Below are 15,957 nucleotides of genomic sequence, written 5' to 3' on the forward strand. Positions count from 1 at the left end.
GTTTAAGATAGTCTGTTATCATCATTTGAGAGATTTTATTTAATAATTGCAAAGTAACCATTTACAAGGTATAGATTTACATAATTCATTTTTTGTGTACAGGGTGCCCTTACTGAGAATGAAAAACTAACAACAATAGGCCATATGCTGTCTCGCTTGCCAGTTGACATCTCCCTTGGAAAGATGCTCATCATGGGATCTCTCTTTCATCAAGTGGAACCAGTGTTATCCATGGCTTCAGCCCTGAGTGTACAGACCCCTTTTACAAACAGATCATATAGAGATTTTCATTGTGAGGCAAGTTACAGTTGTTGTTCTTGAGGTCTGAACTATCTATTTCAGTCCTGTATAAAATAAGAGTTGAAAGGTTTACTCCGTTTGGAATACATATATTTTTCAAATATGTTCTTTAATATTTCACATACCTCATGTGCCTTGGTGTTAATTTATTACTGATGCAAGTCTTGTAGCTGAATAATTAAAATGTATTTTTATAATGCTGTGTTACATGTAAACTCACTGAATTACAAACTTTGATACTGTATACAGGTGAGTCAAAAGTATGTCTGGATAATTTAAGGACACGTTCTGGGAACCAAAACAATAAAAATAGTTTCTATGAACATGGGGTTGAAAATGCTTCCTTACCTATGTATTATAACTGAATGGAGAACACACATACCTGCTACATAGTGTTTATTACAATGTATCTAATTCATGATTTTGCAAGAGGTGTTCATATTCAATCTCTCCACCTCCACACATTCCTGAGCACTACAAACAGTGTACTGATGAACATGCTGAAACACACCAGTGCTTCTTTTAACCATGTTATAAACAACCAACACATGTTGCCATAGCTCCTGCTGTGTTAACTGGTGTTGCGTACACTGGGCCTGAACCTCTTGGACTTTTACCTGTGGGGTCACTTGAAGTCCCTGGTGTTTGCAATGCCAGTTAACACATTTTATTAAATTAAATATAATTTATAAGCCACATTGTATGCTACACCTGTGTTGCTCACAACCTGCAGAGGTGTATATTCTTGATATTTAAAAGCTGATTTTGTTTTCAGGCAGCTTGTAAAGAACTACAGTCTGATCATGGTGACCCATTAACACTGCTCAGTGCCTTTCGTGAGTGGTTGGAGGAAAAATCTATGTCGTCAAATGGTAGATCATCATCTCGACAGTGGTGTCGTCGTAGAGGTCTTGAGGAGCACCGTTTCTATGAAATGATTAAATTAAGGCGTCAGTTTAAGGACCTGTTACAGGTATATACAAGTTAATATTGGTTGTACTGTTTTGTCATTATTTTGTGATTTGTGAGGCTGTGATTTATGGGCCGGCATCTTTCCATGTGAAGCTCCTTTGGATTCATATATATAAAATCATGCACACAAACAAGACTGTTACTCTTTGAAAAGACACTTAGTGCCAAACACATTTCAACCTCAAGAGGTCATCATCAGTGGCAATTGTATGATTTAATATGAACGTGTTTTATGAATGAATTCTCCATAGTTATGCAACCATTTGTTATTGATATATTTGGCTGTCATTTTGAAATCAATATGAAAAATTAAAATTTAAAGGAAAGAGGCCCATGGGACAAGCAAGAACAAAATGGTTCAGCCAGGTACTAGAAGACATCAAGAAGAGACGACAGACATTTTGCCCATTAACCCATATATAACAAATAATGTTAGAACAAGAAAAAAGTTCTGTCTATATTAATAGTTCTGTACTTCTATGAAAATATCAGTATTACACATGTGAGATTTAAAATATTATAATTAGCATTAACTCTGCTTTAATATTACAGGAACATGTAGGTTTCCCCTTAAATTTATCTTTCAGGATTCAGGACTCCTGCAAAGTGAAGCTTTGTCAAATGAGAATATGACAAGTGCTGAGCGCTCATTTCGTCACGGTGAAGTTAAATTGTTACGTTCAATGCGTCAGTCATACAAAGAAGCTGAGCCTCGAAAGAAGCGAATTCTCAAGCTAGATATATGGGAGGTAGAAGGCGCAGAAGTTGAAGAGCCTGGTGATATTGATATCAAGGATGTTGAGTTTAGACTGAGCAATAACAGCATGCAAGTACAGGCAAGTGTCTAAATGTTAGTGTCCTCCTCTTAAATCATTCATGGACTATCTGTGGTCCAGGCGTTGCCTTAGCGCATAGAACATCATGCATCTTGTGACATGTTCCCTCCTCAGCCAATATAAACAAGACAGATTTTGTGTTACTAGTTTTTAGGTATATACAATGTAAATTGGACCATCTTGTAGGTTACTTTTGGCATACAAAAATTATACTTTTTTATAATGGATGTTATGTATTTTAATGTGTAAATGTATATAGTCCATACTGATCTTACAAAATGCTAAAGTTTTTGTGCAGTTTGGTGTATTGAAATTAAGTATTATTGGATCTTTGGAGTTTAAAGTTAAACATCTTATTTAATTTACAATAGTTGAATTAAACTTACATTGAACTTGGCAAACATATTTAATTTTAAACTTATGAATATCATGTAGTTATCTCTTGTTCTGCACATTAAGTTATAATTTACCTTTCTTTATATGATTGGTAATTTAATTTAATTTGGATAATGCAGAACCTCTTGTCTGGATCTACTGCCTGCAGTTACAAGGACCTTATGATGCTGAAACTTATCCTATGTAGTGGACTGTATCCCCAGTTGGCAATTGCTGATGAATTCAATTACTGCAAGGTAAGCTAGACATTATGTTTATGTTGGTTATTTAATGACACTGTTCTTTTTTCAGAGAATGAGATATCAACTGTTTTTATTTGGTCCTCAGTCTGTTTCAGAGCAGTTATTCCATACTAGAGCAAAGCCATATATATCTCTACATCCAATGGGATATTTTGGAAATCACCCACAAATTCTTCAGCTTCAGGAATCAGACATTGAAGTGGTACAGAAGAGAGGGTTTAATTCAAAGTTACCAGTTAGTTCAAAACATCAGCTGCTATGCTATTTGTAAGTATAGTGTTAGAAATCTGCATTTCATATTGAAAACAAAGCCAAATTGAAGTTAATGAAATTTTATGAAACCAAATATTCAGTTTAAATTACATAAAATAGTATACAGGTAATTAAAATGAACCCTAGAAATATACTTTTGGGTTTCATGTAAAGTATCATGTGCAGTCAAAAATATACAAACAAGTATAAAACACTGTCTTGCTGTTTATAAAGAGGAGATTTAGATTCTTCTGTATTTTGATTGTGTTCTTTTTAATAAATCTTTTAAATGAGAAACAAATCAAGAATGGGAAAATCAATAATGGAAAGTATGACATGTAAAAACAAAAGGAAATGGTCTCTATTCAGGTGAATTAAAGGAGTGTGGGACAGTATCAGAAACCATATAGGGATTTAATTATACTCATATTTAAACAAAATATGTATGTTCATGATTCATATATTCATTTCTTTGCGGATACTGACCTCCAAGTTTAGAGATTGGATAATTCTTTGTTACATTATATCTTTCATTTATGCATTAGGCAGCAATACCTGTTGCATCTGTAGTTGGCCCTTTTATAATTAGAGTGTTCAGTGTCTCTTTTACTGGTAACGAGTGTAGCTTCCATTTTCTGCGTGTGGTTTAGCCATTTATTTCTGTACTTGATTACTATATTACATGCTTTATATAAAATATTTTAAGTTATTCTGTTCTGTATCTTTCCACAATTCATTCATATTAACTTGCTTTTGTTGTTCTTTATTCCTTTTCAACTTTATCAAGTTTCACTTCCATAAAGTAAGCTTTGTAGTGACATAACCTTATATACTTTTAATGTTATATTTTCTGTTACTTTCTTACTCCAGGTTCTCTTTATGCCAACATTAAGTACTTACAATTTTTATTATCTGTTATAGTTCTTTGTCTTTTTCTTATGATAACACTCATAACAACAATTTAGACTTGTTGATTTTCTAATTAATATTTTAGATGTAAGATTTGAGGTTTTCACAGCAGTGAGTATGAAGATTTCTGTCTTCTGGGTTGTTGCACTACGTAGTCTGGTTGATGTTAACCGACGGAGGCAGTATTACCTCTGAAACGTTGGTTAACATCAACCAGACTACACAGCACAACAACCCAGAAGACAGAAATCTTCAATATTTTAGATCATACAGGCATATGTCCTCTAAAAGCTGTTACCATGTGTGTCTCTTTGGATTTTCATGTTGGATTTGTTTAATGATTTTAAAGCAATTTGAGCTGTTCTTCAGGTCACTGTTGGAAACAACAAAACCCTTCCTGGTGACTACAATGCGGATGCCTGCTGCTCAGACTTTGCTTCTCTTCTGTCAGTCCATAGACACTAACTTTGACTTTTCAAAGTAAGTCAGATTAATTATTTTGGACTTCAATTTACACATTATGTTCTGTAAAAATGGGCAGTATTAACATAATGTATTAGTGAATAGCGACTAACAGGAAGATTCATTTTAGGGTATTTATGTTCAGATATTGTTCTGAAATAAGTCTTTTTTACACTGTAAAATAACTTTTTTTATCTTGCTCCCTTATTTTGTGTTTGTCCTAGTAACTTAGGAACCAAGTGGAAGATATTTAAGAAACTTGGCATGAACATCCTATTTTAAACTAACCAATCTTTGTACTTTTTAATTATGTACAGTGTATAATACAAACAAAATAGCTGTGTGAACTTCTGTGATTGGAGTAGCCACTTGCTGTAGTGTCCTGTCCTGAAATTCTGTGTGGTAAAAGATCATGTAAAATTTTTACGTTCAAAACATGAACATGATAATGGTGTGAGTGAACCTTCAAGGTTATATGTAACAAATTTAAGGTAGTGAGAATCTTATTAGTATAATTTATGCACAGAGATGCATCTGTAAGTTACATATTTATTAATGTGTAATTCAGGTTTGCTTCTCTCTACAAATTTAATTATTTCAGAGAAAGTAGCCTTCTTATTGTTTTTTTCTGGGTGCACATGCTACAGCTGTGTGAATTTTGAGGATTTCATGGCTATGATATCCTGTAGTCTTCTAGATGGTTACCATTGTTTTGGAGGAATGTATTACTTCCATCTTTAGGGTGAAAGTCTTCTTACATGAAGATAGGGCGATATGTTTATCCAGAATGCTGGTAACCTCCTGCAGTGCTACAGGCATCATAACCCAGAAGACTGCAATCCACGTGCTACAGTTGTGTTCTGAAATTATTTTGATAACACAGTGCATCAAGGTGTTAAAAAGATATTAACGGAAGAAAGTCAGGTAATGGTCCTGCCACCAAAATACACACACACACAAGCCTGTCCTTCCTTATAACAAGGAGTGTAATCTAATAAAAGTGAAATCAATTTTGTTTACAGGTTAGTATGTGACTCCTGGTTACAGCTGGAATTCCCATTGCCTGAAGCTGCTATGTTATTACTGTTGAAGGCTGCTTTACTGCGAAACAAATGGGAGAAACTGCTTAATTTGCGACTTGAAGGTGATAATTCAGCTGAAGTAAAATTCACATCCCAGATTTAAATTTTTTACCACATTAAGGTTTTTCCTTGAGAAAAAGAACCAAACCTAAACTGTTTCACTAAGTATTATATGCCATGTGCTAACTCAGAATAAGTTTGTTTCCATGTTACTGTACAGTTGAAAGGTGCATATACTATTAGTATAATGCAAACTAATTTTTGCACAGTAATTTTGAATTGTTCAGATTTTACTAATTATTTTGAATTACAAATGAACTGAAATTTTAAAAATTATACAAAATCATATGTTCATGGATAGAGGCTGACATTGACTTCAAATTCGCTGGTACTTTGAATTATCCAGCAATGAATGACTAATGTTTTATTGTGAAATCCTTGAATTGCTTAATTTCTCAGTGACTTCACCGAGTATTAACAATAAGGAGATGTCATCTGCAGCAGCCAAGAAATTGGAGCAAGAACTTTCAAGTGAACTGCCACAGTTTATGCATACTGAGATTATCTACACATTGCGAAGATTGCTGCCTGCTGACCTTAAGGTCATGTATGTCGGTTCTGGGGAAAATGAGGATCCTGTCACTCCCAACCCATTTTGTTCAGATTGGGAATGTACACCACATCAAGAGAAAGGCGGGGTCCGGGTTACTCGATATATCACATTCAACTGGTGAGTACTGTTGTTCCTTCTTAGCAGCATTCTTATTTTCATCCATCCTGTGATTCAGTCACATGTAGGAGATGTAGCCACTGTCTCCATCCTACATGAAAAGCAGCATTTATGGCATTCTCAGGAGTACTGATTGCTGTAATTAGCTAAACAAATGCAGGGTACAGAATTGTGAAAGCTATAAATACTAATCATGCAGGACTTTGTTTCAGATCTGCATAAGAGCAGAAGTTTCATAAACACTGACATTACAGTAACAGTGATAAATTATGATAATTCTGTGTTCATTTATGTATAAGTTTAATTGGGTATAATTGAAATATGTGTAATAACCGTTATCAATACCACAGAAACTAGGGTTTTGTGGGAGGATCCTCTTCTGTTGCACATGTCCCAGTTTTATTTATAAACTGATCACATTGAATTAAAGGTATTTTAGTAGGATTTGAGGTTCTTGCAGTGAATACAAAGATGGCTGTCATCTGGGTTGTAGTGCCTTGTAGCCTGCTGGAGGTTTGCCAAATTTCAGAGGTCTTCGCTGCCACCATCATCAAGGTGTTAACTTATTGCCCTGATGATGGAGGCAGCAGCACAGATCTCGGAAATGTTAACAAACCTCTAGCAGACTACAACCCAGAAGACAGCCATCTTTGTGAAGGGATTTTGTTCTTTCTCTTCCCCCCCCCCTCCCCCCCCCCAATCCTATCTTGGTACTTTTTGACTCCCTCTACTGAACATTGAAGATAAGTGGTTAGCACTCCTGCTTTGTGTTTAGGAGGTCTCAGGTTCAAATCTTGGTCAGGTTACTGGCTATTCTAAGGTTTTTTGGTGGTTTTCCTCAGTCCCTCCAGGCAAATGCCAAGATAGTATTGTAAATTAGGCCATGACTGATTCCTTCCATATCCTTTCCCTCCAGTTAATTATTCAGTCATCATTTTCTATTTTACTCTAAGCTACTGACAGTTTTGTTAAATAAATTATGATTAAAAAGAGCAATTGACAGTGCCAATGATGGTGACACGGAAACTTTGATGTGGGAACAACAATAATGCCAGGGACTTGAAATTTTTTAAGGTGGTTGATATTAAAAATTGTTACACTTTTATTAGGATAACTTTTTAGATAAACTTTAAATATGAATGTGATGAATTATTTGTAACATCATACATGAAACATGTATGTTAACATATTATTTGTAGGAACTAAACATGTTCTTTCCTTATGATGACTTCATAACTCTTATTTGTGCTGCTTTCAGTCTTAATGTATTTGGTTCATACCTGGATGACTACAACGATGATTCTGAGAAAGAGTGGCACTGTCCACATTGTAATCTCAGTATGAACTTTGGCTCTATACAGAAGCTCCAACACATGGAGACTTGTTCACCTCAAAATCAACAAGGTAGGTAGTTTATAGTTTAGATGCGTCATGTTTGTGTTAAAATTCAGTATATATTTATTTATTATTTCAGTCTATACACAAACTTAGTTTTTAAAATGTTGTTGTTAAAATTAAAATTTAGCGCTTTTTATCGTTATTTCGATGTTACATTTCAGCGCTTATTATTTTACGACATGTTTCGATGCTATTGTATCATCCTCAGGTTTTTTATTGTTATTTTCATCTTTAAAACTAATATATATTTATTAATGCAACCTTTTATTGATTTATTTGTTTTGTAGATTTCTTTTTGTAGGTATTCCTTTTGATCTTCGTAGTATTTTGCATATTTTGGTCAGTTGTTCATTATTCAAGAGTTGTGATGTGTGGTGTGTCTTCGTCTGTGATCAGATGGATAGTCATCATCTGATCACAGACGCAGACACACCACACATTACAACTCTTGAATAATGAACAACTGACCAAAATATGCAAAATACTACGAAGATCAAAAGGAATACCTACAAAACAAAAAAATCAATAAAAGGTTGCATTAATAAATATATATTAGTTTTAAAGATGAAAATAACAATAAAAAACCTGAGGATGATGCAATAGCATCGAAACATGTCGTAAAATAATAAGCGCTGAAATGTAACATCAAAATAACGATGAAAAGCGCTAAATTTTAATTTTAACAACAACATTTCAAAAACTAAGTTTGTGTATAGACTGAAATAATAAATAAATATATACTGAAGGTAGGTAGTGAAATGTGGAATTGGTAAACATTTATGTGTCAGTGTCAAAGGGTTCTGACGGTGTTACACTCGGAATTACTAAATTCTTGGACTTTGTCCATTGTTTGGTATTCAGAAGAACACAGCATTTCTGGAACTGGATCGTTAGAAAGAGCTAACCTCAGTTACTGAGGTTGGCTGTTTGTATAGGACCCAACTATGTAGGTGCCCCTTCCCTTTTCACGTGAGGATGGAAACAGATCCAATTTCTGAAATGTTTTGTTCTGTCACTGGACCAGTGATAGAGATGCTCCTTCTGATGGACCCAACCGAATAGGTGCCTTCCCTCTTACCTGAAGACAGACAGAGCCAGTTTCCGAAATGTTGTGGTTTATTTTAAACAAAGACGATGGAAAAAGTCTAGTCACAATTTGTTTCCAGCTGGTGTTAAAGTTAACATGATGGGGACCATAATATGAATGGGAGAAACAAAGTCATACAAGCTTTTGGTTGAAAACCTGGTGACACTTGACTATTTGGAAGACCAAGACATAGATATAATTAGTTAGAAAAATAGATTTTTCTTACTTGAAGAGGACTGAGGTGGCTCAGGAGAGGGCAGGGTGACAAACTTCTGTGTAGACAGTGATGAAGTTTAGTTTCCATTACAACATAGAATTTTGTGAACAGCCAATCTATCAGCTTGCCAGGGGGTCAAGTTGTAATGTTATTTAAATATAAAGTTACCAAACTGGTATATTTGTTAAAGCGAATGGAATTGCGCTGAAAATAAAACTGTCCAAAATTGTGTTTTCTTCTTCAAACATGTACATTTTCTATGTATAGGAACACATGAAGAAGAAACAAGTACACAGAAGCCCAATTCCCAGGCTTATCAATGTGCACAGTGCAACAAAACTCTGTTTCTCACACCAACAGAAATTCTGAGACACAAGAAACATCATCAGTAACGGCAAGAACATTTCTTTCACCAAGTTCCTGTGGTATTAATCAAGGTATGCTAATCTCTGTATGTACTTTTTATGATCTAGGGAATTAGTTTATTATAGTGTTTTAGTAAAGCTATAGAGTATTTATCACAATGAAATTCTTATGCGGAATTGCGTTTTGTTTGATAGTTACAGAGGAAATGTATATCATAAAGTGTCTTATGCATTCAAGTGTGAGACCAGTTGCTCAGTCTTTATTCTAAAGAATTTTCTTGCATAATGTGGCTATTTCAGCTTTAAAAACCAATGCATGGAAATATAACTCCATAGAATTAAAACAGAACAGTTACAGAATATGCTTAAAAAAATTGGATTATAATCCCAGACCACAAAAAAGGTAATTCAGTTAAAATCCGTTTCTTAATAGCTTAACTAGGGGTATTTTACTTTGTTTAAAGTAATTCATGGTTTGATTTTTAACTGTTTACAAACCAATGGCAACATTCAGTAACACACACACTGCATTATTGGTTCCATATGATTTTCAGAATAAACAGCTGTCATTTCCCTAAACAACATTAATTATTTGATCTTTGTAATGGTGAAGTCTTGTGTTTTGTTTGAGGTAGGAACTGAATTTTTAAATATTATTTAGATGAGTTGATATAGTTTGGCTGTGCAGTAGGGGGGTAAATTCATTCCATGGCTTTGAAGCATAAATTGGTGACAGCCACACTAATTGTACATGTTAGTAAGAAATATGTTAACACAGAATTTTATTAAATTGTTTCCAGCCTTGAATATACATAGTACAACGTGGAGTACAAATGCCCAATACATTGCAACATTCAGCTTTTCAAAGATACTATAATATATTCATAATTCAGGTTTTGTTTAGTCAGTTTATTTAGATGACTGCTATTGTCTTGTAATTGGTATTATGCCATTGATTTATTCAGAAGTTGGTATTCCTCAAGATATTCTTGTGAAGTATGCAAGTTCGTCCAGCTGCACTGTATAGTTCCTTAACCAGCAATTGCCATTGTGTACAATTCCAGGTTGTAATTCATCTTGCCACTTTCCTTTAGGGAGGTAAATATTTCTGGCAACTGCTCCTTCATTCAAGATGGGAGCCACAAGCAAGTCATTTCCTAGAAGGAACTCTAGAAAAACAAATAAAAGGTTTCATTCTAAACATTTTTATCTTCTTTAAATCATACATACGTAATGTCATTTCCTTGATTAAATTTATCTCTTTGCATGATTTTAATCATATTTGCTACTGTCAGCTCTTGATATTTGGTTGCCATTTATGTTTTACCACCTGGGGAAACCATTCTTCAAAGAGGTTTTTGCACCATTGCTCTACATGTTACAGGAAGGTCCCATGTGGTTAAGTGTCTAGAACTCTCATAGAACAAAATCCAGAGTTTGAGTCACCTTAATTTCCTATGTTGAGTGTACTGTATTTAAATTCGAAATGTTTTTCATCTTTGTATTGTTCGCTTACAACACAGTAGTGAACATTATGTTTATTAGCAGTACTAGAGGAAGAGGCCCCTTTATATTAAATGGGGAGGCATGATTTCTTTCTTATCTTTACTCCTTATCCCCTCTTTTCCTTTCATTTATCTATTTTATACCTTTATTCCCTCCCCCCTTTCAACTTATAATAATGGCAGATATCAGCTGTGCTGTGTACCACATTATTTGAATGTTTTCATTACCCATCATCACCCATATTAGAAGCACTTCTAAAATCTACTTGACAGTAGCAGCACTTATATAATGAAACATTTTGCCAATTAACATCACTGCTGAAAACTTTTATGCCTCTGTAAGCCCAGTACCTGACCGAAATTGTTCTTTTGCAATATTTATTGATCTGGTAAATATTTAAGAAGATATTTCTTGGAAAACAGTAGGTCATTAAATATAGTGGGTATGAAATTATTAATTTTAGTCCCAACATTAAGTGTTATTAGAATCTATTTTCAATTGACTTGTGTACAATGGAGGGAGAGAGAGAGTAAATCTGATAGGCATATTCCCCATGATACAAAACATGCTTGAAAATGTTCTTAAGGTTATATTTGACACAACAGACAAAAGGTTCTGCCCATGTAACTGACCTGTATCAATTGTTAATGCCTCTTCATCAGTAGGATCAAGCCACCAGAGGGGGAGGTTGATTGGTGTACCATCTGAAACTTTCTTTCTGGCCAGTTCTAATATTTTATTAGAATACTGATAATGGAGGGTTGTGAATTTTTTTGCAATTTGAACAGTCTGAAATGTTACACACTTGTTAATAAATATTTACTTTTCACAACAGTATTACCAAAGAGCATTAGCATGTTTTTGTCTGGTTTTGATGTTCTAGATACATTATATAATTAATTCACTTATTTATTGATATGTTTATTACAAATAGTTTTCTGCTCAGATAAGCATTTTGAAATGAGTAGCTGAAATTCAAACAGGAGCATTCTGAGGGTAAAAACCCACAGACATACTGATGAAACAAAAATGTGATCTTTCTCATCCATGATGGTGATTTTGTAATGTCCTGGTATGAAATGGGCAGGATTAATTTGCTGATGCTAATATGTGTTGTAAAGCAAACATGGCATTGAATGATTTCATGATTAATGAATACAGCATTTTTATCAAGCATTATTGATTTCCCAGTGCTTTTAGACAAAGCCTACAAAGAATCAGGCAAAATTATGTAGTGAATGTGTAAGGAACTGACCATTTTCCTCTGAAGTCTGTAAAATGCATTACAGTGAATGAGAACATAGTAATGTTGGAAAATCTGTTTTTCGACATACAACAGAAAGTTAGGCCAGTATAAATTGTGTATGAACCTGCTATGAATACAAAAAATAGTGATTAGGTAATTGCATTATGATGTAAACTTAACAACTATTCAGAGTTAAAAACTGGCATGTGTTCCAGCTTTATAAGTAAGCATTCATCATATACCCTGAATGAACACAGTAATTTAAGTTTTATGTAAAGGTTAATTATTTGGTTGCATCAACATATCTTACCTCTTTATCAAAATCCCATGGAGAATAGGAGAACTGTATTGTTGGCATGAATGTATTTGCTTGAAGCCAACGGATAAATAATTCTTTGGTTGGAAGATCGATATATCCATTCCCTCCCACCATATCAGGAATGACAAATGAGTAGCCAACCATGTTCATGGCTAACAGGCTGGTGACTAGAGCTTTGAGTCCATTTTCAACACCCCAGGTGGACGATTTATCTGGCATTCTTACAAAGACTGGTTCATTTTGATTCCTATATACAACACGAACTTCTGCCAATTTCAGCTCACTCATATTAGCCACTGTTTTTACATACTCTGTAGTGAATATGTTGGGTTGCAGGCGAATAGACCCCGCGAGTTTACCTATTTCAGGTGCTCCAGGGAGGTAGGCAGCTTCTCCTGCATCAAATTTAAATGCATCTATATTGTACTCCCTGCTCAAGTTCTGTAGTCTGCCCTTCCACCATGAAACTGCATCAGGGTTTGTAAAGTTAATAACACCAGCAAAACCATCCCACCAATATGTCAGAGTCTGTGTCATATCTTTATTCATGGCTAGATACCGATTATTTTTGGCTATGGTATGAGCAGGGCAGTATATGTTAATAAAAGGATGTGTCCAAAGAGTAATGCGGAATCCTTTCCTCTTCAGAGTTTCAATCATTAACTTTGGATCATCAAATGTCTTGTTGAAGAACTCGGCTGCACCATAACAAAATTCCCAGTTGTCATCAATTTCCAGCTGACTGTTGTTGAAACCATAGTAGAGAATCTGTTTGGCAAAATCATTGACAATGAATGTGTTAATGCCCTTTTTATATCTTGCCCAAGTAGACCAAATGGGATGCCGAAACATTTGCTCATCAGGTATGTCACGAGGAAGAGGAACGAAACTACGAATAGTATGAAGATGTGTGATAACTGGATCAGTTCCTGAACACAGAATGTATTTGAGCTTCACTGCTCCAGAATGATCAGGCAGATATGGTTCTTTTATTTTGCTAATAAGACACAGGTGTGTTTTATTTTGGGAAACAAATAAAGACACATCTGGTGGAACAAAGACAGCATTCCCAGAAGAAGTAAGCCAGTAAGGTTCTACAATACCTTCATTTCCTCCTAACCCTGTTACATATGGTGAATCAGATATCTTGTTATTTTGGGATGGCCAGTACTGTGTACTTGTGACAGGTCCACCATACAGTTGGTCACCTTGTAGTGGAATACAAGCATTAATGTCTTTATCATCTGGAGCTGTAATTACATGCATACTACAGTAGACACCATCCTGTTCTTGAGATGGAATTTCTTTCACTTGCAGCAGTCCTTGAGGATTGTCATCTTTGTCTTCTAACCAGTTCATACATAAAGCTAATCCATTTTCATTACATATTCTAGGATTTCCCAACTCTTCTGAGAATGTTATGTCTATTTTTGATAAGGGTTTCCCATTACCTGAAAGAAATACAATAAGTAAAATCAAGTTATTGGCCAAAGATGTTCTTATGCAAATATAGTACAAGTAACTTATTTTAGCAGCAAAGGTGAGCCATTATTGAAAATATTCTGTTAAGCAGCTGCAAGAGCCACCTCTTCATTCTGAAATGAAGAATTTTGAATGTATGTGTGCTTGTTTTGAAACTTGCAAATGTAACATTCATTAGTACCAGAGTTAGTTACCAGAATGGGGAGACCAGAGAGATACTGATGCTGATGATCTTGTTGCCAGGAGCTTGAATGAAACTCGTGGTGTTCGAGGCTCAGTCAACAATACTCGAATTCCAAAGAATGTCAACAGGGCACCAAACGTAATCACTATTGGAAATATTAATCATTAAAATTATTGGGAAACGTGTAAGGCATATGAGATCCTGTCAAAAAATGTGTACACTAATTTGTAGAGTGGCATCACATATTTTTGATTGGGTAAAGATTTTAATTATATATATATATATATATATTATTATTATTAAAATTTTACATATATATAAATAAACTGTAAAATTATTTCTCATCAAATATGGCTGGATTTTGCATCCAACTACATTAATATGTGAGATTTAAGGTTGAGGTTTCTTAAGTTGTGATGTCATGTAGTCCTTTGGGTTCTTACCAACATTTCAGAGTAACTAACCACCTCCATCTTGAACCTTGAAGATGGAAGCAATTAATTCCTCTGGAATGTTGGTAACTAATAAATAATTTTCATCTTCTACCCTTCCAGTGAGTAAAGCACTAAGGCATTCTGTAGAATGTAAAACCTACATGGTCAACTGAATATTCTTCACACATCTAAATATTCATAAGTTTTGTTCAATTAAAAAATTTGTCAGGCAAGACAGTACAACAGTAGAGAATGAAGTTGTAATTGAAAGTGTATGGTACTGTAATAAAATTGGATTTTTTGTAAGCAAAATGCTGTTAATGTTATCAATTTCAAATGCCAATTGTTATGTAATGAAAATGTTCCATGCTCTTAGGACTAGAATATAAGTGTTGTCCATGAAAGAAAACATATTTCAAGGAAATATTGGAGGAAGGGTAATAAGGAATGTCCAGTTTATATAACATGACATGTCATGCCTTGTATTTATAACAGCATGTTAAATATTTCTTGCAAAAAATTCAGACATCCTTGAGTACAAATAGTAAGTTCCTCCACTAATAAAGTGTCATTCGGCTAACCTTAACCAACAAAGAAGTAAACAGTAAACATAAATGACATAAATTTTTACTCAGCATGGTTTGCTGTTATTCGTATGATATACATTTATCAGTTGTCACGAAGTAACTAACCTGTACAAGAAAGAAAACAGACGTATAGCCAGAAGTGAAAATGCCGATTTTGGTCAACATCATCATTTTTCAATAAAAATTCGTCTGATGATAATTTTCTGGTCATCTCGTAGTCGGCGCGGTCAGTTTTTAATGTGGCTGATATTTCCCATATGCCGTAAGCATTATTCTGGTTGACGAAATTTACTAGTAAGCTCCGACCTATCACGTACTAGTACCTCGTATGTAATCGATGTTTATCAGTTGGGCTGTTTGGAGTGTACAGCGATAGGCGTTTCCAATGTACAAATTCGATTTTCTTGCTAGTGTAGAATGTAAAGGAAGGTGCTCACTGCTTCCTTATATGTAAGTAATAAGTGCTCCTAGTTAATACCGAGAAGCCGATAAACTCCATGATGCAAACGAATCCCGTAATTTTAGAACCTTGCTTTCTATACTTTTTTAAAAAAAAAGTTCGACTCTCCGCTGGTGTCTAGGTGTCCAGACAGGGTTCATTCGGCTTCCTTTTGCCCCTCAAAATAAATGTCTGACTGCACGGATTACCTACGTCATGTTTAGGACACTGAAATACTGTAGACGTAACTTAACCTGTAATCGGGCTACACGACCACTTCATCCCATTTCATCCTAGCACTAAATATTAGCAATTGTAAATATCTTGTGTGCATGTTGTAGTTATCAGTCAAACTGATTTTTAATAAGGTGGCAGTGTTCTAGATTGTAGCACCATTTAGTCTGGCAGAAGTTTACTGTCGTTTCTGATGTGCTTGCTGCCTCTATCATCAGGACGATCATCCACTGATGATCAAGGTTGCAAGTAACTCTGAAACGTCAGTAAACTTCTAC

The 15,957-nt window shown here is 34.7% G+C and overlaps 2 protein-coding genes and 1 long non-coding RNA gene across 13 annotated transcripts in view; 1 reads left to right on the forward strand and 2 right to left on the reverse strand.

Annotated features, from left to right (window-relative positions):
• LOC110836629 (putative ATP-dependent RNA helicase DHX34) overlaps positions 1–15,957 on the forward strand; it is a 36,793-nt gene that overhangs the window by 10,615 nt on the left and 10,221 nt on the right. For 8 of the 10 annotated variants that reach the window (XM_087350570.1, XM_087350588.1, XM_087350611.1 and 5 more), the window contains exons 10-20: positions 103–301; positions 1,080–1,273; positions 1,860–2,108; positions 2,624–2,740; positions 2,832–3,013; positions 4,277–4,387; positions 5,392–5,513; positions 5,911–6,181; positions 7,440–7,585; positions 9,151–9,320; positions 14,045–15,456. In XM_087350570.1, coding sequence (XP_087206696.1) covers positions 103–301; positions 1,080–1,273; positions 1,860–2,108; positions 2,624–2,740; positions 2,832–3,013; positions 4,277–4,387; positions 5,392–5,513; positions 5,911–6,181; positions 7,440–7,585; positions 9,151–9,275 — 1,716 coding nt within the window. In that variant the 3' untranslated portion in view covers positions 9,276–9,320; positions 14,045–15,456. Of the gene's footprint in view, positions 1–102; positions 302–1,079; positions 1,274–1,859; positions 2,109–2,623; positions 2,741–2,831; positions 3,014–4,276; positions 4,388–5,391; positions 5,514–5,910; positions 6,182–7,439; positions 7,586–9,150; positions 9,321–12,967; positions 15,457–15,957 lie in introns of all 10 variants that reach the window. The other 2 variants (XM_087350606.1, XM_087350614.1) reach the window with 2 other exon arrangements.
• LOC147875079 (uncharacterized) lies at positions 14–1,080 on the reverse strand. Its single transcript, XR_015535536.1, has 2 exons — positions 683–1,080; positions 14–344 (listed from the first exon to the last, which is right to left on the reverse strand). It is a non-coding gene; the product is annotated as an uncharacterized LOC147875079 (long non-coding RNA).
• On the reverse strand, positions 10,014–15,250 carry LOC110836633 (alpha-galactosidase MYORG). Of its 2 annotated transcripts, XM_022078041.2 has the most exons (5): positions 15,112–15,250; positions 13,996–14,130; positions 12,311–13,770; positions 11,387–11,543; positions 10,014–10,417 (listed from the first exon to the last, which is right to left on the reverse strand). In XM_022078041.2, exons 1-5 carry the CDS (start codon positions 15,215–15,217, stop codon positions 10,227–10,229), a joined length of 2,049 nt encoding a protein of 682 aa, XP_021933733.1. In that variant the 5' UTR covers positions 15,218–15,250; the 3' UTR covers positions 10,014–10,226. The 2 variants fall into 2 exon arrangements, with proteins under 2 accessions (XP_021933733.1, XP_087206767.1); XM_087350641.1 differs by lacking the exon at positions 13,996–14,130 and having other exon boundaries at positions 15,112–15,217.

The sequence above is a fragment of the Zootermopsis nevadensis genome, unplaced genomic scaffold (assembly GCF_977971745.1).
Source record: "Zootermopsis nevadensis isolate Lab colony 2312 unplaced genomic scaffold, Znev_1.0 Znev_ptg000002l, whole genome shotgun sequence".
In the NCBI taxonomy this organism is placed as follows: domain Eukaryota; kingdom Metazoa; phylum Arthropoda; class Insecta; order Blattodea; family Termopsidae; genus Zootermopsis; species Zootermopsis nevadensis.